This window comes from Sesamum indicum, linkage group LG3 (genome assembly GCF_000512975.1).
Source record: "Sesamum indicum cultivar Zhongzhi No. 13 linkage group LG3, S_indicum_v1.0, whole genome shotgun sequence".
Classification (NCBI taxonomy): domain Eukaryota; kingdom Viridiplantae; phylum Streptophyta; class Magnoliopsida; order Lamiales; family Pedaliaceae; genus Sesamum; species Sesamum indicum.
In genome coordinates this window covers 12,252,922-12,280,062 of record NC_026147.1, presented here as the reverse complement: position 1 = coordinate 12,280,062, position 27,141 = coordinate 12,252,922, and the positions used below count along the sequence as shown (strand labels likewise).

The 27,141-nt window shown below is 32.5% G+C and overlaps 2 protein-coding genes across 3 annotated transcripts; one reads left to right on the top strand and one right to left on the bottom strand.

Annotated features, from left to right (window-relative positions):
• Positions 6,843–9,491, top strand: LOC105158147 (UDP-arabinopyranose mutase 1). The gene is made up of 4 exons (XM_011074789.2): positions 6,843–7,356; positions 8,140–8,390; positions 8,473–8,641; positions 8,921–9,491. The coding sequence occupies exons 1-4, from the start codon at positions 7,033–7,035 to the stop codon at positions 9,281–9,283; spliced, it is 1,107 nt and encodes a 368-aa protein (XP_011073091.1). The 5' UTR covers positions 6,843–7,032; the 3' UTR covers positions 9,284–9,491.
• LOC105158146 (SUMO-activating enzyme subunit 1B-1) lies at positions 18,026–22,762 on the bottom strand. Of its 2 annotated transcripts, XR_847506.2 has the most exons (11): positions 22,534–22,762; positions 22,366–22,417; positions 22,039–22,234; positions 21,356–21,435; positions 21,116–21,232; positions 20,835–20,885; positions 19,576–19,642; positions 18,858–18,961; positions 18,670–18,774; positions 18,385–18,564; positions 18,026–18,201 (listed from the first exon to the last, which is right to left on the bottom strand). XR_847506.2 is itself a non-coding variant. In XM_011074788.2 (10 exons), the coding sequence occupies exons 1-10, from the start codon at positions 22,614–22,616 to the stop codon at positions 18,454–18,456; spliced, it is 966 nt and encodes a 321-aa protein (XP_011073090.1). In that variant the 5' UTR covers positions 22,617–22,762; the 3' UTR covers positions 18,026–18,453. The 2 variants fall into 2 exon arrangements, 1 of the variants encoding a protein (XP_011073090.1); XM_011074788.2 differs by having other exon boundaries at positions 18,026–18,564.

The following is a 27,141-nucleotide window of genomic DNA, read 5'->3' as shown; positions in this document are numbered from 1 at the left end:
AACTTATTCATAAGACCTCAACCATATAACTGTTCTAATATTGATATTTAATTTAATGTAAGAAATCTCAAACAGTTTGCCCATAAAACAACCCACCCTTTATATTGGGCTCTCCAAATCACTATTTTCTGGACTTCAATTATAGTGGTTTTAATAAGTGGGTGTAGGATTAAATACAAATTAGTGTCACTCGCAATATTTAAAAAAATCTCTGTAAAAAGTAAAATGTCATTTTACCCTTTTTATATTTTTAAAAAAAGAGAAAATTACCCCCTCCATCTGACAGTGTAACTCACGCGTCCCAAATGCGACTGGATTAATCATTTTTGTTTGTGCAATGACCAGAATGCCCCCTTCTTTTCAAATAATCCCAAAAGTCCAATTATAATATATTTAGATATAGTTACAGCAAAGTGTGTGTGGGAAGCAAGAAGTGCTACAGCGCGGCCTGAGGGGGCGGGAGGGGGCTAGAGGGAGGGTTTCTGGGCAACGGTAGGAGCATTCCGACGCTGGGCCTAGGGAGGGGTTCCGGCAACTACGGCTCCATTCTCTCTCTATATATACACATCTATATATTAAAACAATATATAATTTTTTTCATATTAAAATAATATATTCTTTTAGATTCTATTTATTTATTTTTAATATCATATAGTAATATATAAAAATATTTGTCTAAATTCAGACCGTTGATTGTATTAAATCTTAGCCGCTTATTTATGACTATGTATTTTGTACAAAAAATAATTAAATTTGAGTGACATTTAAATAAGATAAACTATAGACTATTGATTTAGAAGGGACGTTTCTGTTATTGCACTTTAAGATTCACATTTAAATGTATCAGGGAGGTAGTGTGCTCTATTTCTAAAATTACAGGACGGTAAAATAGTATTTTATTTTTAATAGAAATTTTTTTAAATATTTCAAAAAACACAAGAAGGTAATTTACATTGAACCCTTGTTTTAAGTTGATTAAAATCCCAATTTACATTCAAATTGTTATTTAGTTAAGAATTAATCAGAAACTTGGAACTCTATTTATTTATTTTAATTTATTTAGGCATGAAGGATTTATTGCTAACTATACATTGATAAGTCCATAAATTTAATATTTTTTATAAAATAAAAAGTATTAATCTTATGTATAAATCAAATGTTGTCATGTATGAGGATTGAGGTATTAAAAACAATTCAAATCATATTTTAGTAACACGGGAAGCAAATATCAATACAATTTGGTAATTTTATATCATACCCTGTGATTAAAAATTATGAAGAGCCAATGAAATCATGCCAATTCATCAAGTAATCACGGCTGGAATTTTTATTTTACAACTATAAATAGGGTTCTGCTCCAACAATTCAACATCAAAGTATAGGGACACCGAAGAAGCTGATCAACTACGATATGTTCAAGGCAGATATTAAGTCGTTGGTTGCAAAGATCACCTATCCTAATGTTTAATTTGTGATTGTGATACTAAATCCACGAATTAACGTAATTGAAGAATACGTTATCTAAGAGAATCCTAGTAAAAAATCACTTTTTTAAAATTATAGCGTTTAATTTAAAATTAAGTTGGCAAAATCTGAAATTAATGTTATTGAGGGTATTAGACAAATTATATTTACCGCATGATGAAATTGATTCACATGAAATATTATATATCAATCTTTATTTTTATTTGTGAATTTAATCAAATTTAATTTTTAGTTAGAGTAAATAAATTACTATTAATATATTTTTGATTGATCAAATGATGTCTAATGTCAAATACTATACTATTGGCAAGTGAAATCATATCTTTCAAATCAATCTAGTGTAAGTTTGTGATTTGACTATTGAAACATATCTTACAAAATAAAGAAAATAAATATCAAACGTCATAAAGAATTAATAAAGTCTTCCACCCTACAATTATAAGTAGGATTGTTTATTAAACAAGTCAAGACACAAGAAGACAAACGAAGATACAACCAAGGGAACGTTGAAAAATTCTAAGAATCTCTCTAGCTAAATTCAGGGAGATCCACAGCGTTTACGGCAAAAATTAAGGCATTTACTCGTGAAAATTCATTAATTTCAACTTTTAATTTGGGGGTTGTGGCGTGGATCCTGGAATAACGTTATCCAACTACAAGTCAACCATCTGGCGAAGTTCGAAGTATTGACTCCACCAAGAAATACCTAAATTTAAGTCATCACTTTTCAAGTTTATAATGTTTAATTTGACACTATATCAGAAGACCTTCAAATATATATTTATAAAAAAAAAAAAATTCTCCCCACGCGCACAAACATAGAGTTTAAACCAACACCTTGAAAAAGATCTTGAGGTCCAAAATATTGGACAATTAAATTAACGTTATTGCAGGTTCATATCAATCTCAAAAGAGATTAAATCATTGAGTTCCACGTTCAAAATTTACAAATAAAAAACTACATTCGTGAAGTTAAAAATCGATAGACTGAAATAAAGGATATACCCACAAAAATACATAAATGAAATTTATTTTTTTCATTTGTAATATTTTGTTATGTCTCGTTGAATATGCAAACACAAAATTTGCGTTATTGAAGGATAAAATGAATTCTAAAGCCTAAGTTGTGATGAATAAGATGTATTTTGCATCTAGGAATGGTTCAATTTGAGTTATTTAATTTGAAAAGAGCCCACTTCTACTTGAGCCCGACATGGTTTGATATCAATTAAATGAACTTAGAAATGGGCTAATCCAACCCAATTCGTCTCATCCAATATCGCACCGTAGTCTAATTAGAGGCTCGCCCTAAAATCGATCGTTCTAATATAGCTAGCAGTCGGGCACATTTGATGGGCGTGTCAAATTTTAAGGACATGTATGCATAATTTTTAGAACTTTTTTATTATACTTTGATTTGATTAAATAAAAAAAATCGGATAAAATTAAATTCGGAAAACAAGTTAAAAAGAAAAAGAAATCAAGTAATCTTGCATGTATTTGGAAAATTGATATTATTCCGGATCAAATACTTTTATATCTAGGAATAAATGTGTAAATTCATATGCAATCCCTCTCAAGGGGGCCTGGTGAAATAATAAATCCTATCAAACCTGATGGAATTTAAATCATCTTTTCATTATTATCTAGCATGGGATCGAGTGAGTCTAAATGCAAGTAAACAAGGGATTCGGGTGGATATATATACAAGATACCTAGCCCAATCCCCACAAGTAAACAAGGCTTAAAAAATTAAATATCTTGTGAATAAATTATTATAGAAATAACAATTACAGTTGAAAAAAGATACAAAATGTCTTCAGGTTGAGATGAGGATATCCCGCTCTTTTTGAGGACATTCAAGCCTACTATAGTAAAATATTCTCACTGGTACAATAGTATCACTCTTGACTTATCTATTCAAGATACAACAGCTTGACAATATCGTATTACTCTAACTCAGTTTAGACAAGTTGTAGAGTCTAATTCTCCATTTTCAAAAAATACATTTCTACAACTAATATAACTTTCTTTTATAGAATAACTAGAGTGTGACCCATGCTTTAATTTAATTCTATTTAAAATTATATTGTATAAAAAATTTAAATTTTGGGAAAGTTAAATGAATAGATGTTCTAAAAAAAATTAAATTTTATTTTTAAATTATAATATTTTGATATTAATAAAATTTTTAAAAATTTACAATTAGAAGCATATATATGAAGAGATATATAGATAAAATAAATTTTATTCATATATATAAATTAAAAAATAAAACCATCTTGTAAAAAAGTTCCCAAAAAGAATATGCCCCTTTTTGGAAGTATCATCTACTATTTCAATGTGACTTAATGGATAATAATGTGATAAGTTACAACAGATAGTGGAGATAAATAGCTAGTAGGTGAGCATAACAACAAGTATAGTGTAGTAGTTGGGAGATGGTACTAAGAAGAAAAGTTACAAATATGATGGCCATAAACTTCCACCAACGCTACTAACCTCAACACAAATAGAGGAAAATGAAGGAGCGTAAATTTAAATATTGGATGAGGTGTGTAAAATATGGTTGATGTATTGGATGATGTGGATGGGCCTTCGACTTGCTGATATTGAATTTGGATTAAGTGTTGCCTTGTTAGCAATACGACAAAAACTGGGCTAGTTGGGTTGGTGGTCCTGCAGCCTTCTTACAATGAGTGAGCAAGTAAGATTTGAACTGCTGAAGTTCATCATTTAGGACTTGACTCCATAATTTAAACTAAGCTGGATTTTGCCTACTAAACTCGAAAAATTTTAAACATGTCGTGTAGCACATGGTTAAATTCCTATACTCGAACCACCTTTAAAACTTCAAAAGGACTCAATACCGAAAAATTTAAGAGAATATAACCTATACTTCTCAAACAATGAATTGCATGCATTAAAATGTATATAGAGTTGGGAATAAATGCAAGCACAATTGTACTAAATTAATATGTAACCTACCACTTGGCCATTTTTACTTTATAAAACCTAAATTAACTCAATTTATTTAGGACATATACAAACTAAAATAAGCTTTCAAATTGATGGTAAATACCCAAAACCCAAAAAGGAAAATTACAAATAGGGAAGTAGCCAAAATAGTGTATGGTTTTAGAAGCAAAGTGAAGGGCATTCATATGGTGTGCTTTGAGTCAAATATGAATAAAGTGGAATTTGGGAGGTATTATTATTATCTTGGAGTTCAACGCATTCTAACGCAACTTTGCCTAACTTAGTGCTACAAAAACAATTAAAGTCGTCACATGCACCCTTTTGGTTATGCATTTAAGAAACACGTCAATAGCTTTGTGCGTACGTACGTTATGGGTGGACTCTTGACTCAATGTGGATTTATTATTAGCAACTCTCACCCCCATAGCTATGTACTCAACTCTTTTTTTAATTAATATATATATTTTATGCATATAATTATTATATTATTTATTTTATTTAAGAATTTTTTTTATACAGACAGTATATATGATAAAACAAAAAATCCAATATGATTTCAAATAGAAAATTCGTAGATATATGTTAATTGATCATGATGTCTATATATGTAATTTAGAAATAATTTATATCTTAATCTTATTAAATTTAAGCGACATGAAATTAGTCAAAAATCAGTTAATACATGTACTAATTTATTAATATTTAAAACCTTAAAGTATTTAATTTTGGTTGATAGAGTATATATGGACTTAAATGACTTCACATACTATAAGAATTATAGTCTTTTATTATTGTTAATTATCATGATTAAGAGTAAAAAAATTTATAAGAGATACTAATTAATTACGACTGCATAATAACTATTAGTCGTTGTTTCTACATCGACGTCAAAATATTTATTACAACTAAAACTGAGGTCAATATTTTGGTCATAGATGCAGCGATTGCTGTCAAAACTAAAGGTAATTATGGAAACAACAAAAGACCCTCTTCAATTATATTTAGTACAGCCACCAACATTTGGCTAAGTTGGCAATTTCTTTTTCTCAACGGAGAAGAGGTCCTGATTTCAGATCTTAGTTTTGCTATCCACACCCTACTGCAACAATTAAAAAAATAGGGATAATTAGACCGCACTTCTTGAGATTTTGTGTAATTACACGTAAATCTCATGTCGTTGTTGGAAAATTTACATTTAGGGTCTTTAACTATTGATTTCATCCAACTCTCATCATTAGTCAAAATTTACCAAATCCGTTGATATTGACAAAAAAATTAAATAAAAATTTATATTTATACTCGATTGATTTATTGTAAGTTAAATAAATTTTTTCTAATCAAACTATAAAGAATACCAGATGTAATCTATGTGTAATTATACCAACTCTTGAACAGCGAAATAGGCTCAATCAGCTTACAATAAAGAGCAGGAAAAGTCCAAGAGAACATTTGACATAGAAAAGAGTTAAATTGGAAGTGGAAGTAGTCTAGAAATATAGCATGAGAATGTAATAATTGTCTCAAATTGAACAAAGATAACAGTGATAAACAAAGAGCATTCTTGATTGATTTCAGCATTGCCTTCAAATACTGAAATAAAATCTTTCTTAATATTTTCCTCTATAAACCTACATATTCACATATTGATATACCATTACAAGGCTTCATTTTCATATTATGTTTCGATTTCAATCAATTATACGACAAATATAATTATATTTATTTTGTGTCTGTCATTTTTTCTTCTAATATACAAATCAATTATAGAATATGTAATCTAATTTCATTAATTAAATTATGTCAATTGAATAATTTTTTTTCTTTATATGGAGTAAACAATCTTTCAACTATTTTACAACAATTTAGTTGCCAAATCCAGGTCTACATGTCTCAGATTATATTTTTTATTTCAAATTATATTACATTTTTTATTCTATTAAATATATACATATTACATATATAATATATTTTTTAAATAAAATAAATAATATAATTTTTATATACATAACGTGTATATATAATAAAAAAATATCAAACCAACTTCTGCTCTACTTCAAAAATCCAAATGCCCCAAAAATATGGTTAAAATTTATTCAAAAAATTCTATAAAATAAGAAGATAAAAAAAATTTCCCAATATTTAAAAAATAATGCACATTGCCTTCCTAATGTTTTTACATTATTTTTTTAATAATTTTTTTACGAAAATTCTCTTTTTTAATTTTTCGAAATTCATACGAAGGGAAATTGCATTTCACCCCAAAAAAATATGCAAAAGGGGGCAACCTCCATGTGAATTTCACAACATCAAATTCAAATGAATTCTTGGCAATAAAAGTCACCCCCCCCACCCCACCCCCACACCCACCCCACCACCTTTGGCAAGTGAATCCCCTTCACATTGTATGCAATCTCTTCACTTCTTTCTCGTTTATATTACTCAAATCCCCCGCTCTCTTCACCCCCTATAAATCCCATCTCAACCCCACCATTTCTCCACCATCACACCCCACAATTTCCTCTCAATTCCCCCCAAGATCTGCTCCTTTTCCTTCAGAGAAGAAAGAAAATGTCGAAGCCAGCGACACCGGTGGCGCCGCCGCTCAAGGACGAGTTGGACATAGTGATTCCGACCATTAGGAACTTGGATTTCCTGGAAATGTGGCGGCCCTTCTTCCAGCCGTACCATCTGATCATCGTTCAAGATGGGGACCCGACTAAGACAATCAAGGTGCCGGAGGGGTTCGACTACGAGCTCTACAATCGGAACGACATCAACCGGATCCTGGGGCCAAAAGCCTCCTGCATCTCCTTCAAAGACTCCGCCTGCCGCTGCTTCGGGTTTTTGGTCTCGAAGAAGAAGTACATCTTCACCATTGATGACGATTGCTTTGTGAGTTCTCTTTGTTCTTTACTTTCCCTGCTTTTTTTTTTCTGGTAAAAAATTCGATTCTGTGTGAATGTATGTGGGTTTCTGAGTTAAACCGTGAGTTCTGAGATCGAATTTTGACTCGGATCTGAGTTTGTGCGGACTCTGGATGAATGTTCTTTGTCTGCTGGGTTGATGCGTTTGGTCTTGGGGATCTGGAAAGTCAACGGTCCATGAGAAAATCTCTGTTGAGCGGGAGAAAATGGGATGTACTAAAATAGATGCCGGTGCGCGGAGAAAGGGTGGGCCCATATTTTTTATTCTGACACGTTGCGTATGCCAGTGGTTCTTGTCCTTTGGTGGGGCATCCGCAATCATTTTATACGTCTTTTGGCCCACAAAAAGACTCTAATATAGATTTAATTTGCAGCAATGCTATTATTTTCCACTCATAAAATCTAATCTGATTAAAAGTTCACTTTATACTTTGTTCTTTTTGGATTTTGTTTTTGTTTTTGTTTTCTTGGTATTTGAACATGAACAATTAAGAACGATGTGGTATTGATCCGTTTCTTGTGCTCTGCCACTCAGTGTTAAAGTTGCTTTCTCTCGATCTGTGGAGAAGTTGATAGATAATTATGTACATTATTTCTTATTTGATGACAGAAACTGGTTTCATCATTTGTTCTAGTTTTCATCTGTTGATTTACCAAGTGGCTTGTGGGTATTTGAAGAATTAAGAAACCAAATTACTTGTGTATGTTTGTGTGAAATTTTTGATGATATAACTGAAATGGGAAATGATAGGTGGCCAAAGATCCAACTGGAAAAGAGATCAATGCTTTGCAACAGCACATACAAAACCTGCTTACTCCATCCACACCATTCTTTTTCAACACATTGTATGACCCCTTCAGAGACGGTGCTGATTTTGTCCGTGGCTACCCATTTAGCATGAGAGAAGGAGTTCCAACTGCTGTCTCTCATGGACTCTGGCTCAACATCCCTGACTATGATGCCCCAACTCAGCTTGTCAAACCCCTTGAGCGCAACACCAGGTTATTTTAAGAGTTGCCTATGCATTTTAATTGTGTATGTTGCTCGGTTATGATTAATATGTAATTTTATCATCTCATTCAGGTATGTGGATGCTGTACTGACGATTCCCAAAGGAACCCTGTTTCCTATGTGTGGGATGAACCTTGCATTCGACAGGGAACTCATTGGCCCTGCCATGTACTTTGGGCTAATGGGTGATGGCCAACCTATTGGGAGATATGACGATATGTGGGCTGGCTGGTGCACTAAGGTGACTTTCCTTAACATACAATTTCACGCAATTGCATTATATTTACAGCCAACCAATTTCTACATTTTCAGAATAACGTTGAATATTTGATAAATGCCTTAGTTTGCTAACCACTAGTAGTACTGGTTACAAGGATGAGACTTAACAATCACCACGAGGATGCTATTACTGCTTGCAAATTTACCACTATTGAAGATATGTTGTGCTCTACTAACTAGACATGAAGACACACATATAATGGGTTATAAAGATTAATGGCATGGCTTTTTCTTTTTGCAGGTAATCACAGACCACTTGGGTCTTGGGGTGAAGACTGGGCTGCCATACATCTGGCACAGCAAGGCTAGCAACCCATTTGTGAATCTGAAGAAAGAATACAAGGGCATTTACTGGCAGGAGGACATCATTCCGTTCTTCCAATCTGTAACTCTCCCAAAGGAATGCACAACCGTGCAGAAATGCTACACCGAGCTGTCCAAGTTGGTCAAAGAGAAGCTTGGCCCTATCGATCCTTACTTCCAGAAGCTTGCTGATGCTATGGTCACATGGATCGACGCTTGGGACGAGCTCAACTCTCCCGCTCAGTCTGCTCCCGCAGCTGCTGATGCCAAGAAGGATGGATCCTCTTCCAAAAAGAAGTAGAGTTGGTTCAGTTTCTTATACAGATCACATCTCCATATCAATCCTTAATTTCCAACTCTGGCTTCTTGCATCCCGTGTTTTTTCTGTCGTGTCTGTTTTTCCAGTATCGTATTTTAGGAAATGAGATATCGCTATTGACGGTTCAGAGGTCTTAAGTTATTCTATCTGTTGGCTAAAACTTTCTATACATCATTTTTATTATAACATATATGTTTACAGTTGCTGAATGAAATTTTAAGTTGGTGTTATAAAAATACATACTCCCGTGGTTTTTCTTCTATGTGCCGAGACTCTGGCAAAGTCTTTTCTTCCTTCAAATGCATAAGCGCTTCAGACAAAATTATAGCGGTTAATTCATAAGTATGCAAGATCCCTCGTCCCTCCACCCAGGGGAACATGACAATCTTTTCACCTGCTGCATTTTGCAAATATATATGAAGTTTTCCAACACTGAGCATGTCATTTGTCCTTATTACTCTTGGTGACATTTCTGTTGACCTTTAGTTAGACATTCATTAGTACGGAAATGACCCAGAAAAAGACAGAATATTTCTTACTAAATGCTATGATAGTCATATATAACACTCCACTCAGATCATATATACCACCAAACTGAGACTTTATGCGCACAACACGTACTCTCCTATGAGGTATAACTAAGATGTAATTAGGAAATTAAGATCGTGTACATAAGCATATATTGGCTTTTATTATAATTTTAGTCTTGTATTTATAATCATTCGGTATTTTAGTCCTATAATTTGTTGAAGTTGTAAATGATCTTTCATGTTTTTAATTTTGCTACTCTTAAGACAAAATTGACCGAAAAGTTGCATTTACTTATATATAATGTGCCGGTTAAAGATTTGACAAAACATCTTACTTGGTTGATCTTTTGCTGATGAGTCAAGTGGTGGCTGATGTAAAAGAGATGTGGCCTAAGCAGGCACGCTGGCAATATTTAGTCAATAAGATGTGTTTCTTTAATTCTTAACTGGCAACTCTCATGGGGCACCTTCTACAATGCGGGGAAGAGTTACCGTGTGGCTAGTAGTCCGATAGTAAATGACTACTTCCACCTGATACTGCCTGATAGCAACAACTATAGAATTCTTGTCAACACTTGCATTCTCGCCAATTCTTGCCAAAATTTTGCAGTAATATGTAGCCAGAAAATTTTTCTTCAGCACATAATGTAGATTGAAGCAGAGAACAAATTGTATTCTACATATGGAAACTGTCACAGATAAAACCAGTAACTCCCATGAAGTTTAATACTACCAGTAAAGCTAAATCCATACGTCTATGTTGGGACAAGGATCGACTCGTCTCCATGAACATATTTGCCATTACAGCTCATGGAAATAAATCCAAGTGTTAGCAGAATTACCACGAAGCCAAACCAAGTCATTGCTGCCATGTAACGTCCGCCACCCGTTGCCTTGGCACCGCAGCCTCCCTTCTCTGCCGCAATAGCCTCTTGCACCACCGGCTTCTCCTCCTCCTCCTGCCCCACCACCACTTTCTCTTCAGAAAGGGAAGAATCTGAAAATGAACAAGATTGTTTCGAAAAATCAATCAACTCCTGTTCTTCTCCATCAAAGCTTCTTTTGCCAATACTATAATTTTCATTTATGACCAACTCTCTTTCTTCACTCATATTCAACCAATCACAGCATATTTCACCACCAGCGCCGCATCCGTAATTCAGGTCCAGTTCCTCCTCACTACTGGGCGTGTCCGCCGGTCCGAAAAGCCGCCTGCCTTTAAGTTTTCCGCTCATAATGGCTGCCCTTCTGTCCATTAGTATTTCTTGAACTGACATATCACAGTTGTTTTTCAACCTCATGACCCTAACAGAAGGCGATGCCCTCTGCTGAAGAGAAGACATGAGCTCTCTTGGAGAATTGTCCAACAGCTGATCAAAAGAGGCGAGAGTGCCGTCAGCTGACGAGCCTGCTGATGAACATCGACGTGGGCTTCGCTGCCTGTATTTGTCTATGGATTCCCATTCGCTTTCGAGGTTCTTCAACTGCTGGACTAATGCTTGGTAACCTCGACGTTCTTGGGATCCGGCTTTTGATGGTTTTTGCATGGTGGGGTCTGTGATGTTTCTGCTTCTTTCCCCTTTTTGAACTTGATTGATGTAGCGGGGTTTATGCATGGTGGGGTTCGTCAAAGAACGTGGTGTGGTGAGAACATGGGGGGATTATGAACTGCCAAATCCTGGAATTTCTCTTTTCGAAATTTAAATCACACCTTTCAGATGAGTAAACCTCTCTCTCTCTCTCTTGTGAGGATAGATATGAACTAGCGAGGTTAATAAGATCTGATTAGATCAAATCTAGGTTGCTTCATTTTCGTTTTCTCGGTTTCAATTTTCATCTTTTGAAAAATGTAAGATTGTGTTTTTTTTGGTATTTTTAGATGGAAATATTCACTAGAAGAAAGATGAACTTTTGTGATTGTTAATTATCATAATAAAATTAAAAAAATTATGCCGATTACTAATTAATGATAGTTGTACGACGTTAGTACCAAACGTTCTATATGTGAGACTGGAACGTAACCACAATTAATAATTAACCATGATAAATATTTTAACCATAGTTGAAATCACAATAAATGTTGACTAAACCGTGGTTAAATTTAAATTTTTGCATTGATTGTGTATGACAGGGATAGATAGTATTGATTTAATATGATTTTAAAAAGTTGTCGTTTAAAACATAGAGAATAATTTATTTTTTTGTAGTGATTTTTATATATTTTTTACTTAAATTATAATTTTATTTTACACATATACAAATTTTTTAACCATTAATTTAATAAAATAATGATATATACTTTTACTGAAAATTATAAATCAATAAAATACAAATATAAATAATTCATTCAAATGAAAAATACATTATTTTAGTACCATGCACGAACAATACAAAAATACATCATCTCGTCAATTCATATAATCAAATAAATCTTCATTTCTACACCAAAATTTTTGAATAAATAAAGTACAACTTCTCACTCAGAAAGTAATAAAAACATGGAATCGAAGTGAAACCAAACAGAACCTAAGAACAAGAATTTAATGCATATAAATGTTTGTTGTTAGGCTTTGTTAATTGCAGATTAATTCTCAGTATATTTAAGAGCCAGCACCGAAAGAAATACAAAATTAGCTACTAAAAAAATTAGGTAACAATTTTAATAGTGTCACTAATTGTATATAGGAATAATTATATTAATATTTTCTATCTTATCTTATGATTTGTTTACAAAAACCACTTTTCAATTTTGAAGAATTACATATACACTTATAAAAAACGTCATCATTTACACAAATTATTACTGTTTTTTAGAAAAATTACACATACAATCCTAAAAATATCAATATCATTACATAAACTATCTTCGTTTTTCTGTTTGTCATGGGTGATTTATATAATTATGCAAAAGACAGAGGGTGATTTGAGTAAACAGACCATATATAGATTAGAAGGTGTAAATATAATTATCCCTTATATATATTTAGTGACATCGCAATAATTAACATCAAAGTTTTAATAGTGATTTTTCTATAAAAATTGTAATTAGCTGGAATTAGTGGCAAAAGATTGTATATTAAATTGACACTGAAAATAATTAGTGAACTAGTTCTTTAAAAAAAAGAAGAAAAAAGAAAGAGACAATTAGTGAACATATATAGTAACAACAATTACTTATTATCACTATATTTGTGCCGGCACAAAGTTATCACTAATTATCTATAATGATAACTTTATATAAGACTAGTCATTGATGCAGGCTCTCGTGTACATATAAAAAAATTATGATGTCATGAAATGAAGTAAAAAAAAATTGTGAAATGAAATAATCGTGGTGTGTGGGTGAGAAAGAAAGAAACGTGGCATAAGGTGAGAGAGAAAATAAATATTTGTAATTAGTGGATAAAATTATAATTGTAGGATTGTTAAAAAAATATTGAAATTATTATTCGACCTTGTTCTTTTTTTTTGGGGGGGAGGGGGGATGAATTAAAGGATAAATTCTTATATTCAAAAGTTGCTCTTTTATAATAGTATAGTATAGATTATTGTAACTAATTATTGTGTAGTGATGAAATCAAAATTATTGCCATTTAATAAATATTTTTTTAATGGCGTACAATTCGACCAATATATTATTATGATTAAAGATAATTAATAATTTATAATAACTTATATTAAGTAAAATAAATACCCACATAAAATGAGATTAATACCCACAAATCGGATATGCTCGAAAATATTTTAAAAACTAGTCGCCGTAGCACGCCGTCTCTACATGCATATAATAAATAATATTTTACATTTTAAACTATATTATGAATAAGAAAAAATATATATATTTAGAAAAAAAAAAGAAAGAAAACGAAAAAAAAAAGAAAATCAATTTAGGGGTATAACGATAAAATTGGTGTTGCAGTGTTATAATCGTGGTTTGTGAAAGAAAAAAAAACGTATTTTTTTATATATATAGTATAAATTAATCAGTTTCTGTGTGATTACTTTATCTTGTGGAATGATTTTGTCTGTGCTTTCATCATTTCTTTCAACTCATTAGGTATTTGGATTTGTGAAAGGAGAAAGTTGGATTTTGGAAAAAGGAAAACCTTTTTTGAACTTCAAAATTAACATGTATTGTATTCCACAAAATTCGAGAACTCGAAAGATTTTTTATAAGGGTACAATTAAAAATATCTCTCTCTCTTTTTTTAAAATCACAGATATATGAGAGTCCATTCTAATTTATCCTTTTTATAATTGTAATTATAAGAAAAAGATGAGAGACTTTCCGATCAGGTATAAATGTTCATTTTCTCTCTAACACGTCACAAGTTCGAACATTACTAAAAATATAAACTTCGTCATTTTATGTGGTATATTGTGAATGCATGACGGTGATCGATCTATTTTCATCTAATAAAATTATAAAAGATAAGGCTTTTTTTTATCCAATAAAAATTAGTCTTAACTTACTACTTAATAGTATTTTTAGTAAGACTACGATAACCAAAGTGAAAAATATTGGCGGTCAGATTCCTTTAATTGGGCTAGCCACAATAGATTCATTTAACCTAATATTTTATTAATAAAGAAAACCTCGCTTGTTCTCTTACGCCCTAATGTTCAAACCTCGTTATATGAGTGCAATGTTGTTTTCACTATATAGTAGACATTATTTTTACTACATAGTATATATTATTTATTCGTAATAATAAGTTTTGATTATATTTTTCAATATTATTATTGTAATGATTTTTGTTAAATATTGATATTCGACTAGAATAATTTTAAATGAATTTATTTCAATTAATAATAGTTCATCGTTTTTACTTTAAAAAGTAAAAATCCCGCAGATTTGATAGAGTTTAACTGCAAGCGCCGATGTGTGAAAATGATAGATTTCATGTCTTTCCACACTTATTCATTTTTTTTTAAGTGAAAGTGATGAACTATTAAACTTTTTTTGTGAATAAATCGATTACAATCATATCTGATGTGCATAAAAATAAATTGGCTTAAAGAGGCCTAAACGATCAAAAAAGAAGAAAAAAACGAGAGGCCCGTAATATCTTAGGAGGTTTAAGAGGACCTGGCAGGCAACCCTGACGGGTGTCTCTAAAAAAACAGATTGGCAAAGGAAGGAGGCCCAAGACATTCCCTAACTTGGACCATGATCAAAGCCCACCAAAATATTCAGCCAATGACCCATGAAGGACGTAGGAGCCCAAAATGTTTACAGGCTTAGCCGAAAGATATGGCCCAACAAGATGATTCGCCAAGACCCATGCTTACAAGTCTACTTCTTAACCAACATGGAAGGCACGAAGTCGAGGGAGGTTTCCTCTTGGTCAGGAAGATTCCCTAGTGGTTAGGAGTCCTCGCCAGTGAATGATTCCCCTCAGCTTTGAAATATACTTTCAAAAGCAAGATTAATGAAGAATAAGAACATATTATGACTTACCCAAACAATTTTTATCCACTTTTCCTGAGAATAGATGAAATATGCAGAGCCCTATCAAAAGAGGACACCCCCCCTATAAATACATGCTTAGTCTTCCATACGGAAGAGACCTTCTTAATACCTTTCTCACTTTCTGGACGATATCTCTTACGTCCCTCACACCTCTCTTACTCACTAAATCATCTCTCACTCTCTAAATATTCTCTAAACACTCTACAAGCATATTATCATGTGTTATTGCACTTTTCACTAACTTTATTCATCATATCTCAATCTTCAATAACATTTATTTACTTTTTGTTTTATTCAATTTCAATTCCAATATTGACTTAGAAGTCAGAGTGCTAACTCTTTTTTTATAGGTCCCCCTCAGGATTTACATTCGTTTCGATCCAAGCTTTGAATGATCGTCTAGATCCATTAGACTTGAGCATTTTCTGGAAGTATCAATATCAAATATCTATATCTAGCAACTATAACAATAGCACCTCACACGTTGATGAGGTTCAACCATAACTTTAAAGTCATAGGGCTTCAGCTCGCCAATTGAGCTAAGCCCCATTGGTTTACACTTATTTCGTTTGTTAAAATGACTATTTTGATCCTATTTTTCTTTTCTGAAATTTTTAAAAAGAATTTATAGTTTCAATATTTTTATTTCTTTTTTATTTTTCCCCCCTCCGGCCACCACCACCTCCAAAGATGGCGCAGCCGCCGGCCCCTGTTGCAGGTGACGATCAACAATTGCAACCAAAAAAGTGGGCGGCAATATAGAGCAACAGCCGCCACTCCATTTGTATGTTATGATATATACGCACATACTTTATTTATGTATGTATGTATATAGGAATATACTATATTTTATTAAACATTTCATATTATATAACATAAAAATACAAATTTAAAATACAGACCGTTTATTTTTGGAAAAAATTTTATCAGATGATTGCTATTATATGCATCGCTTGTTTATTTATATATAATATATAAATATAGATATATAAAAATAACACATAAATTTAAAAGTTCTTAAAGTTGGATTATTTATGTCCAAAATTTGATATCAATAATTATTAATAATTGATGACGACCAATGATTCTCATTTATCTAACCACTAATTTGTCACTAGAAATAGAGAAAATAAATAGCAAAAGTTTCCCATTCGTCCCGTAAGCAATTTTGTTAAAAACATAAGGTTACAAAGGTGCATATGGTTGGCTAAATTTATTTAAATATCTCATGAAGCTCGTGCATCTAATAAAATATTTTTAAAATTTATAAGATATTATATCTTACTTTAAAAATAAGTACTTGAAGTGATAATAAAATAAAATTATAAAATTTATAAGATACTCAAAAATAACAATATTGAAATTAATACAATTGAAGATAAAAGAATTAGTTAAAATTTTGAATTAACAAAAAATAAAAATTGAAACTTGTTACTTCTTTTTGAGCTTATACATAGATACATTTTATAATCTCTTTTAAATTTATCAAACACTTTTAATATTTTATAATCTCTCAAACATACTATAAAATATCTTAAAAACTTGTGTAAATTACAATCTCCTTTAAGATCTGACATAATTACAAATATTTTTTCATTATTTGAAAAATTACTAAAACCTTATTAATTTTCATAATTACAAATATTCCTTTATTGTTTAAAAAATTACCAAAACCCTTTTGATTTTAACAACTGTGTAACAAGTAACTCAATCCGCTAAATTTTCAGTCTTTTTTATGATGAATTGACTAATACCTTTGTAGATTAAAAATTAAAAATTTATTATTTTTTATTTTTTTATTAACTAAGTAAACACTTTTTTATAAGTTCCAAAAAAATTTCATCCTTCCCATTCGATTTTTTTTTGTAAATTTTAAATTTAAATACAAATAAAAAAATACAATAAGAATAAAATTGACAATTTCATACTTTCATCCAAGGATTGAATAATTTTATCAAACATTAGAGAGTATTTGCAATTTTTCAGACAACGAAAAAGTATTTGTAATTATGATAAACTTTAAGATAAGTGGTTGTAATTTACCCTAAAAAGTTTATAAGCTTACTCCATTAAGATTGACTAAAAGCTCTTCCTGCAAATCCAAGTGCCAGTTTTTCTAACATTACCAACGAAGAAAGTGCAATAGAGAAACATTCAAAGGTAGGTTGATATTTCTCCCTGAACTACTCCTATCTACTGCATAGTATGAGAACATCTTCATCAGCCACCACAGAAGGGGCCATCAGAGAAGCTACAAGAAAAGAAACCAGGTGCATCACTCAAGCTGAGACATGCGATCCACCAGGTCGAACATGAAGCTCACAAGAACACATGCATAGCTCCGTTCTTCACACAACGGTATACTTGTTCTTGTTGGTTCTGACCCTTAAAGGCTAAAGAGAAAGCGAGTGCTATGGGAAGTACTACCACTGATTCACAGGCTAGGTCATTAGTCATTTGGGGATGGGCAATGTAACTGTGGATCCCAGAATGATGAATGCAATCATGATCACCTCAACACTGTTAGCAGCTGGTCTTGCACTAGAATGTAAACTGATTTTTACACCAACTTCAAATACGATAAAGACGTATGGGAAAGAGGAGCCCCAGCTACAGTTATTCATCATAAACAGTCAGGACGTAGAGCAGTTTCTGGAACTCCAGTGAGTTGCAAAATACCGGTCTAATTAACATCTTTGCTGAATTAGGAAGACATGTTCATTTACTGAGGACATTAACATCTTTATTACGGTAATGGAATCTCTGCTAGGAGTGTATCTCCCCAGATAATATTCTAATTTACAAAACAGTAAAAAAAATAAGTTGTATTTCAGTCATGTAAACCATACCTCCTCTTTTCTTTTTCACTCATCCTCAAACTGATGCTACATTACTTTCTGAAAACCAAGAGAAATTAGTTTGAATTACAGAAGTTTTGGAATCATACGCCAATGACCAGAAAGTATTGGAATAATTCATGGGTACTAAAGCTACATTTCAGCCTAGACTAGAAGTTGTTCAAATAGTTGTTAGAAAGATCTCCACTGAGGATCAGTCGCAAATCGAACAAAGATTTTTACCTTTGTCCAACATGATGGATCATCGAATCTGGATTCCAATCTTCATGATGATAAATAACAAGCCTAGGCTTAGGATTTTTGTCTGAATATGTCCTCTATTATGCCTTTTCCATCCATTGCATCGAAGAAGAAGAAATTTTTTAGAGGATCTCCTTTGCCTGATATTGCTTTGATAACCTCCTACAACCATGAACAGTTCCAATATCAGCAGCAAAAAGATCACATAACATGATCAGCAGTTAGTACAAGTAGTTTCAAGAGACAACAATTCCAACTCCTTTTGACCTGTCCAAGGATCCCCCCAATGACTGCACAAACAGGTGGAAATTCTCTTCTACCTTCTGACAATCTCTCTAGGAGGGAATCAGGAATCTGAGATTCATCCAGCAACTGCATAGAATGGATGGATAATTAAACAATGAAAAGCATTATACACATGTGCACAAAACCTCAACAACTTCCATGAGATTTACCTGTGCCTCACAAAGCTCCTTCCTCAGCTTCTGAACCTTCGGCAAGTCAGCGGCAGATGTTTCCCCAGGAATGCGGCCTTCAAGCTCCTCAAACTTCTCTATCACTGAAATAAAGTTGCTCAAAAGTAAAATTGTGTTCTGGAAAAGGGGAATTTAGGATTAAGAGAGAAAGAACGTAAAAAGAGAAAATATTGATATGATTACACAACCAATCGACATGAAAGAAACCAGGGGTATACAAGATTTCATCGATTATCGGGGGTATACACGACTTATGCCAGAAGTCGAAACACTTGAATACTAAAAAGATTCTGCTTCGAGGGCTTCCATCTATACCATGAAATCAGTAATTCCTTGGGGAAAAATATAGAAGGTAATGGCCTCCTCTCTACATTCCAATGAAAAAAGTAGGACATTCAAAAACCCAATTATGAAGGACTTAGGAGGATTCTCCAATTGATTATAACTTGATTGTCAAACTAATTCTACATACCACTATTCCTAATCTAGAACGTATCAATGTATTACTACATGACACGAGCTGTGGCTCAATTCTTACCTAGTTGCATTTATATGCAAAACTGGGTTGGCACATTTATACAACATTTTAGATTCCTTTGTTCTCCTGATAATGAATGCAGCATTCAATCAAAATTACGAAATGAAAACAAATATATGCAGATCTCATTTAAACAAATCAAGAGGCCAACAAAAATACCTCTCATGGCTAAGTACAACTTAGAAACTCTCCTTGGAAGAGATCTCCACGGGACAGATACAGCTTCCTGAGAGGAGAAAAAAGTTACAAGCAACTTCCGTTAGAGGACAACTCTGTGGATCTCACTGGAAGGCAGTAAGTGAAATGGGACCCCAGTGTATGTATGGCTGTGCGTCAAAAATAATTTCTATGCTCGGTTCTATACATGAGATTTCCTGTCAAAGGATTTCTAGAACTACTACTCAGATGAGACAGATTAGAAAATGCTTCAAAATTAGAAGTCCGTCCATAACATCTGAACACCATTTGCCATTAGTTTTCAGCCCTCTTTTATACACACTGGAAAAATCCCTACTTTAGGAAGCGATTTTTTCACCATTTTAACTATATTTACATATCTGACTAGCCAAACAAAAATCTTAATTTGAGGGTGCAATAGTCAATTAAGAGTTAAACACACTAATCTAGTTTGTGCTTATGAGGCATGACCTATTTATGACGAGCCAAACCTCCTTTATCTCATTTTTCCTTTAACCATTTTCTCAAGAAAAAAATTAGTGTTTCTCATGATGAAAATAGATGTTTTGCATGTTTTCTGATTATAGACCATTAAGTCGAGGTTAGGTGAAAGAAGATTGCATATCTCCCAGCTCAATCACGTGCATAGAGTACATGAACACTGTTATTTTATTTTTACAGTTTACACATTCTGGAACTGTTGGTTTGTATGTACAGTAGTCAGATGGTGTTTTCTCCCAGCTCCATCACGTGCATAGAGTACATACATCCTGTACGCCGCATGTTGCTGTCATGAAATCCTAACCCACCACCCAAATAACTGGCGAAATTATTCCTCAGAATCCTAGCTCTAATCCTGTAAGCTTTTAACATAAGCTTTTCTAGCCTCTAAGTTGGTTTAAGGTTTCCCGAGCATTACTCATCCATCTTGCACCATATTTTTCATTAGACAATATAATGTTGGTTTGTAATAAATTACCCTCTGTAGAATACTCCAATACCTATAAATGGTGATGCATGTTTCATCAGAATCAGTTCGCCACGACAAGAATTATGGAACTTTGCCAATATCTGATGCCATGTTCTAATATTATTTTAATGAACAAAATTCTAGTTGATATATGTGCAAACTGCAAACCTACTTAAATAAATATATTGATGAAACTACCATCCATTGATATAACATAGTGAAGAGCAAATTTAAAGGTCAAAGTTCCTTGGTAGAAATTGTGACTGCATACCTCAAAACTTGAATACTCTAGAAGACATTCAACTGCTTCATCATTTTTTTTCTGCAGGGAGGCCAAATAAAAGAAGACCGAAAGCAGTTCAAACTCCAAACAATCAATACTAAAAGGAAGCAGTAATAACAGACTTAAAAGCTCTAGCTTAATCCAGTCAATCCAATCAATATAAATAAACTTTAACTAATACGCAATTGCAAGACACAAGGAAACCATATAAGTAATCCAAAGATCTAATGCATACAACAAAAAATATTAAACTAGAAAAGATATATAACCTTGGTGTAGATGTAATTCTGCAAGTCAACAAATATTTCACCACAGGAATCTCTGCAATCCACTGTATAAAATGCAATGCGCTTTAACGATTTGCGACACTTCTCATTAATTGATTGCTGCAGCAGTTAAGTACAAGAAATGGAACAAATATAAGAGATTGTTGATCTGAATATTCATAAACCAAGAATTGGGAAAGAAAAGAAAAAACTTTGAGATAGAATAAGAAGGCTTTTCTATACTTTTGTTGAAAGTGAGCAAGAACTGATAACTACAACATCAAACTTGTCAAAGAAGTCGGCAGAAAATTTGGATACTTCACCTGCACGCATCAAATAACTTTCCAGATCAGTGGCTAAACAAAAACAAGTACGACAAACCATGGTAATTGTGAGACATGCATAAAGCAAAGGTTTCATATATTCAACATTCCCAAAAGTTCCTTCACCAAACAAAAGTACGCAGAACTTCCAAACATCATAAGCATGTTCTCTAATTGCCTGGGACTGAGAAAACATGATAAAAATGATGAAGGACCCAGAAGACTAGAGTCAATTCCATCGCGAAGGCATTAACCTTCACTTTTTAAATTAGACGCACACAGCTTACTCCTTACTCAAGAAGCCAATTCCAATCAATTCTTCTGCAGGGTACGAATATATTAAGTTGAAAACAACCGTCTACAGAAGTTCATAAACCAAGTTTCTCACCAGGCTCTTTTGATGCCCTTTTCAACCTTAGATTACAAAGTGATCATTCAGAATATTACCCAGTTAGATAACAGTACCACCCTTATCCTACACTCACGTCAGGGGATGAAACAAGGAAAGCCCCATTTTAGAAGTGCCTCCAATCAATAACTCAGTACATTCAAACAAAAGAAAAAAAAAAAAAAAAAAAAAAAAGAGAGAGAAAAAGTTCCCACCTTTTTCAACAGAAACACGAACCATGGGATTAAAATCTGTCAAAGAGTCACAACAGAGCTCAGCAAGAGATTTCCCTGAATACACAGTTTCATCGGGAGGAACCAAAAAGTTAGCCGACAACAACTCCTCGGTCACTAGTCGGTCATCGTTTAATGTCACACTACCTACTCCTGCTAGAACAATATTCTTGCAGAACTGCAAAAGCACCACAGAAATAAATTTCAACTAGGCACACATGATTTTCTAAATTGCACCACGCACTCCCAGAACCAATTTAGAAATTTAAAAATGGGACCTTCAAATTCATAAAGAGAGAGATAAAATACCTCAACTACAGTCCCTTTTAGTCCGCTAACGAGTATATGAGACTTGCTTAGCCTAGAAATAAACCAACAAATATAACACAAACATTTACAAACTTCGGGAAGAAAGGGAAAAAAAAGAGAGAGAACATAAACACATAGAGAGCAAGAACATCAACTACTATATAGCACCTTCGTTGAGCATCGGCGCCCCAAACACGAATTTGACGATCATAAAGAGCAGTTTCCTGCTCCGTCAATTCCTCTCCATCCATGTCCAATTGCAGCCTGAAATTACAAAAATCGATTCGAATCTTCCCTTTCACACGTCAAGAGAGAAAGAAAGAGAGTTGGGAAGTGCAAAAACCCTAATTCTGAAATGATACTGTATACACTGGTGCGCGAGTAAAACTAAAAGCGTTAATTTACTTTGGCGCTTGAAATGACAACGTTTTTCCCAATGTATTGCGTCTACATGCGACGCTCTCTTCCTCTTTCTCTTTCTAAATTTTTGTGTAATATTCTTTTCTTTTATTTTTTGCCCAAATAGCATAAAACTTCCTCTATATTTTAAAAATTCAACTAACAATACTTTTGTATTTTAAAATAAATAAAAAAAATTATTTTATTTTTTTAAATATAGCTCACTTGTCCGCATGACCGTTAGATCATTACTTATTATATATTGTTTCTAATTTTAATAATTGTTGATTCTTTTAAATGCATAAAGACTGTCAAATTTAATTAATTCATCTTAACAGTTAAATTATATAGACTAATAATTTAAATTTAATGATTAAATATATATGTATATAGCATGAAAACTATAAAAACTAAAATTATTATTTAAAAAATAAATTAGAATCCACTCACTCTCCAGCCACCCACCCACACACGTTGTTGTCCCTCCCTGTCCACACTACCCAATGCAGAAGGGGGCAATTGCGCACCGTCGCGTCGCCGTCTAAGAGACCTGGGGATCGCTCGGTCAACCAAGCCTTCGGTGGCCCTCACTCGCCCAAATTTGAAAGAAATTATTTTTTTTATTTTTAAGTTTTAAAAAAATAAAAATAAAAATCTTTAAATTTTTTCAAACTTTAAAATAATAAAATAGTATTAGAACTCATTTTAAATATTTATATGTATATTTAAATGTAAGTATCAATTATAGTAAATAATATAATTTTTTAAAATATATTTAAACTAAATAATAATTTAAATTAGTTAATAAAATAAAATTATTATAACTAATTCACATTTATATTCATATAAATTTTTAAAATTTTAAAATAATTTTACTAAAATCAATCTTTGTATAGTGATTTTAATTTAAATTATAACATCTTAAAATTATTATAAGAGCAAAATTATTTACTTTTTAGGGGGAAAGAAAATGACAAAAAAACACTCACAACAAGTTTAAAACAATTCAATTTCACCAAGTCTCTTATATATATACATACGATAAAGGATATTTTAGTGCAAAATTATATAAAAAAGGGTGCAAAATTACCTAAAAAAGGGTCCAATTATGAATACCTATCCACAATATATCCCCATTCTTTTCCCATTCAAGTAAGAAATATTGAAAATTAAGATCTCTTTTTTTTATAAAAAAAAAAAAAAAGTCTTAACCAATTCCTTCAAATTAAGTATAAATTTGAGATGACAAACATCTTATTACTATTTCAATCAAGTTTCATGCACTCCCCATTCTTAATACTAAATTAAAAAAGAGTGATTTCCACTAGAATAGGATGCATAAAAGTAGATGAGCTTAATAGGGAAAGTTGAGAATATAATATTTTTGATTTTGTAACTTAAATTATTTGGTATTTTTATTCTTTTAAAGATAGTATTTTAGTCCTAAAATTTTCATAATATCAGTCTTTTTTTTGTTCACCTCCATCGGGTAAAACTCCCAAAAAAAAAAAAGGGATCAAAATTCCAAAAATTAACAAGATTTAGAACCAAAATTCTAGTCTGAAAAATTAGACAAAAATGCTGACAAAAAGTGCCAATAGGAATAGTATGCTGATGTGAGATGCACATGCATTTTTTCAAGTGAGAATGTTAACTTTGATGAAGAAAAGAACTGAAATGATAAAAGTTAAAAAAAGACATGGGATCAAAATACTATTATCAAAAATTAAAATACGAAATCGCCAAGTGACCTAATTAAGTTACAGAACCAAACATGCATTAACGAAGTTGACGCCCATGACTATATACAAGGTAATGTATGCCCACCAACATTTTGTTAGTAATTATATTTCTACTTTAATAATAATTGTTGATTAATTATAGATATTTGATGTTAATTATAATCCATTTATTAAAAAAAAAAACCCACAAACACAAACAAACAAATGATATTCACCAAACTCAAAATAGGAGTAATTCATACCTAAAAAACATATTGAGAAGTTGCTGTTTCCTTGCAAACACATACTTTTCCCCAGCTTCTTCTGCCTTCCACAATAGCACTTTCAGACCTACAAATTCCACACAGAAAATTCAATTAGCGCACGCACTGTGTATACTCATATTTTCACACATCATCCCCAAGGAATTCTGCAGCCACCCCTACTTTCCAGGCAGAAGAACTAGGCCTAACTGCATTTTTAGTGCCATTTGTCCCATCAGTTCTGTGATTTGTTAGGACTGCAAAATTATTTATCACTTTCACAATCTTAGAGTAAAATAGGCCGGATTTTTCTAGATTGGCCGGAATTTTGATGTCACGAAGCAGTGGAATATCATTGAGAAATAGGAATCCGCATTATCAAAGGATTTCTTGCTACTATTTCTAATTTGGAATGAGTCAACCATCCACCTCGATATCATATTAAACAAAAACGGTATTCCTCGATGGATCAACAATTTCAATTTTTGGGAAGCATCGTGAATATCTAATAAGGAGGATTTCCAATTTTTACCAACTTAGAGAATTCCGGCCAGATTTCTGTAATGATTGCAATCAAACCAAAGCACTATAAAGAAGTTAAAGTAATTACCTGGATTGTGATTATCTGTCATATCTTCTTCCCAATTTCTTCACATGCCTTCGGATTTGTGGAAGTGCTTCTGATCAATCAATTTTCATATGTGTAGTTGGGCTATGTATATATATGTACACAATTCATTGATTTCTTGAGATCTATTCTCTCTCTTATATTCTTGCTAACAACGATTCAAGTTCTTGATACAGAAAGTGTGTGTGTGTGTGTGTGAAATAATTATGTTCATAAGTTCATTTCACTTGTTTACTAACTGCTGCCCTTTGCACTCCAGGATAAAGAAGGTTTTGCATTTATTACTTGTAACTAATCATTAGAAAATAGTTATGGTGATGTAGTTTGCATATATATATTCATTTTAGCTGGCATTAATTTAGAACTAAAATAAATTTTTGGGGATCTATGGTATCTTTAATTTGACGGATAATATAAAACCTAATTTTAAAGGGAAAATTATAATCTATCTACCTGTGTTATGGAAAATAGGTAAACAGTACCTTATAAAAAATAAAATAGCAATTTACTTTCCTATATTTTTTAAAATATAATAATTTATCCTCTTATGTTTTTTAAAATTGAAGTAATTTAGGCAGGGAGGTAAATTGCTTTATTATTAAAACACAGAAGGGTAATTGCTATTTATTTTTTTGTAGAGGGTAATTTGCTCATTTTCAATATATGGGGCGGTAAATTGCATTAAACCCTAATTTTAAAATAGAAAAAAAATACAATTTATCCATGTGATATGAAGAATGAACCAAAAAAATTGCTATAAAAAAGAAAATAACAAATAACTCTCAATATTTGGAAAAATGAAGCAAATTACCCATTTCTAAACCATTGACAGTAAGGTAATTTACTTCATTTTTAAAATACGTAATTTGCTAAAAAAATTTGGAGAGTATTTTTTGCTCATTTAACGTAACGTAACACGGAAATAAATTGCATTTAATCCTTTTAAAATATGATCTATTTATTTCAAATATATAGAAACTAAATTATTATCATAAATATTGCATATAGAATTTTGTTTAGATTAGCACTATTCTCAAATTCAATTCAATGGGCATTATTCAATTAGATGAATAATTTCTACAAACAAGTATTAAAGATAACAAACTACATAGATCATGAATCCAAGCTCATGTGTTGACGTAGCCGCCGCCGCTGCTGGCACCACCACCATCATGGTCGTCGTCGTCAGAGGGGTACCGTTAGGGTTCTGCAGAGCGGGCAAACGTTCTTCCGTAGCAGCCACTGCTTGATGCAGGAAACATGGTACTCATGTCCGCATCCAAGCGTTGCAATCATCATCATCCCCTCACCACCATCGTCGTGACAATGAAGCTGGTCTTGGCAGACAACGCATATGATTCCTTCACCATCGCCAACTCCACCACAACTCGGTCTGCTCCTCTTTTCCAGATAGTTTGAGACGGTTGCGTCAGACAGACTATCATGAGGATTACAAATTCGGGCTAGCGCCGTCATTATCTCACCAATTCGGCGGATACTCGATCTCAACTCTTCGGTACTTTGTTCAAGTTGACGGAAGGGATCGATGAAATCATCGTGACTGACATATGCTTGACGAAGTATGGCCCACGTATTGGTAATGTCATCTGGAGAACTGCTTACACCAACTGCACTGATTTCTTGGTTCGAACTCATCATTGATGAACTTGAATCAGTTAACTAATAAAGACTACTTGGACTTGTACTGATTATGTCGTGTATATATGGAGAGAGAGATTCTGTCGTGTGTATATATATATACATG

What these genes read in the sequence shown, in the direction of transcription:
- LOC105158147 (XM_011074789.2), top strand. Translation starts at nt 7,033, where the DNA reads ATGTCGAAGCCAGCGACACCGGTGGCGCCGCCGCTCAAGGACGAGTTG. An exon ending in CCATTGATGACGATTGCTTT is followed by an intron (nt 7,357 to 8,139) that starts GTGAGTTCTCTT and finishes GGGAAATGATAG; the next exon opens with GTGGCCAAAGATCCAACTGG. An exon ending in GGGCTGGCTGGTGCACTAAG is followed by an intron (nt 8,642 to 8,920) that starts GTGACTTTCCTT and finishes TTCTTTTTGCAG; the next exon opens with GTAATCACAGACCACTTGGG.
- LOC105158146 (XM_011074788.2), bottom strand. Translation starts at nt 22,616, where the DNA reads ATGGATGGAGAGGAATTGACGGAGCAGGAAACTGCTCTTTATGATCGT. An exon ending in CTTGCTCACTTTCAACAAAA is followed by an intron (nt 21,233 to 21,355) that starts GTATAGAAAAGC and finishes TAACTGCTGCAG; the next exon opens with CAATCAATTAATGAGAAGTG. An exon ending in AGGAGCTTTGTGAGGCACAG is followed by an intron (nt 18,775 to 18,857) that starts GTAAATCTCATG and finishes CATTCTATGCAG; the next exon opens with TTGCTGGATGAATCTCAGAT.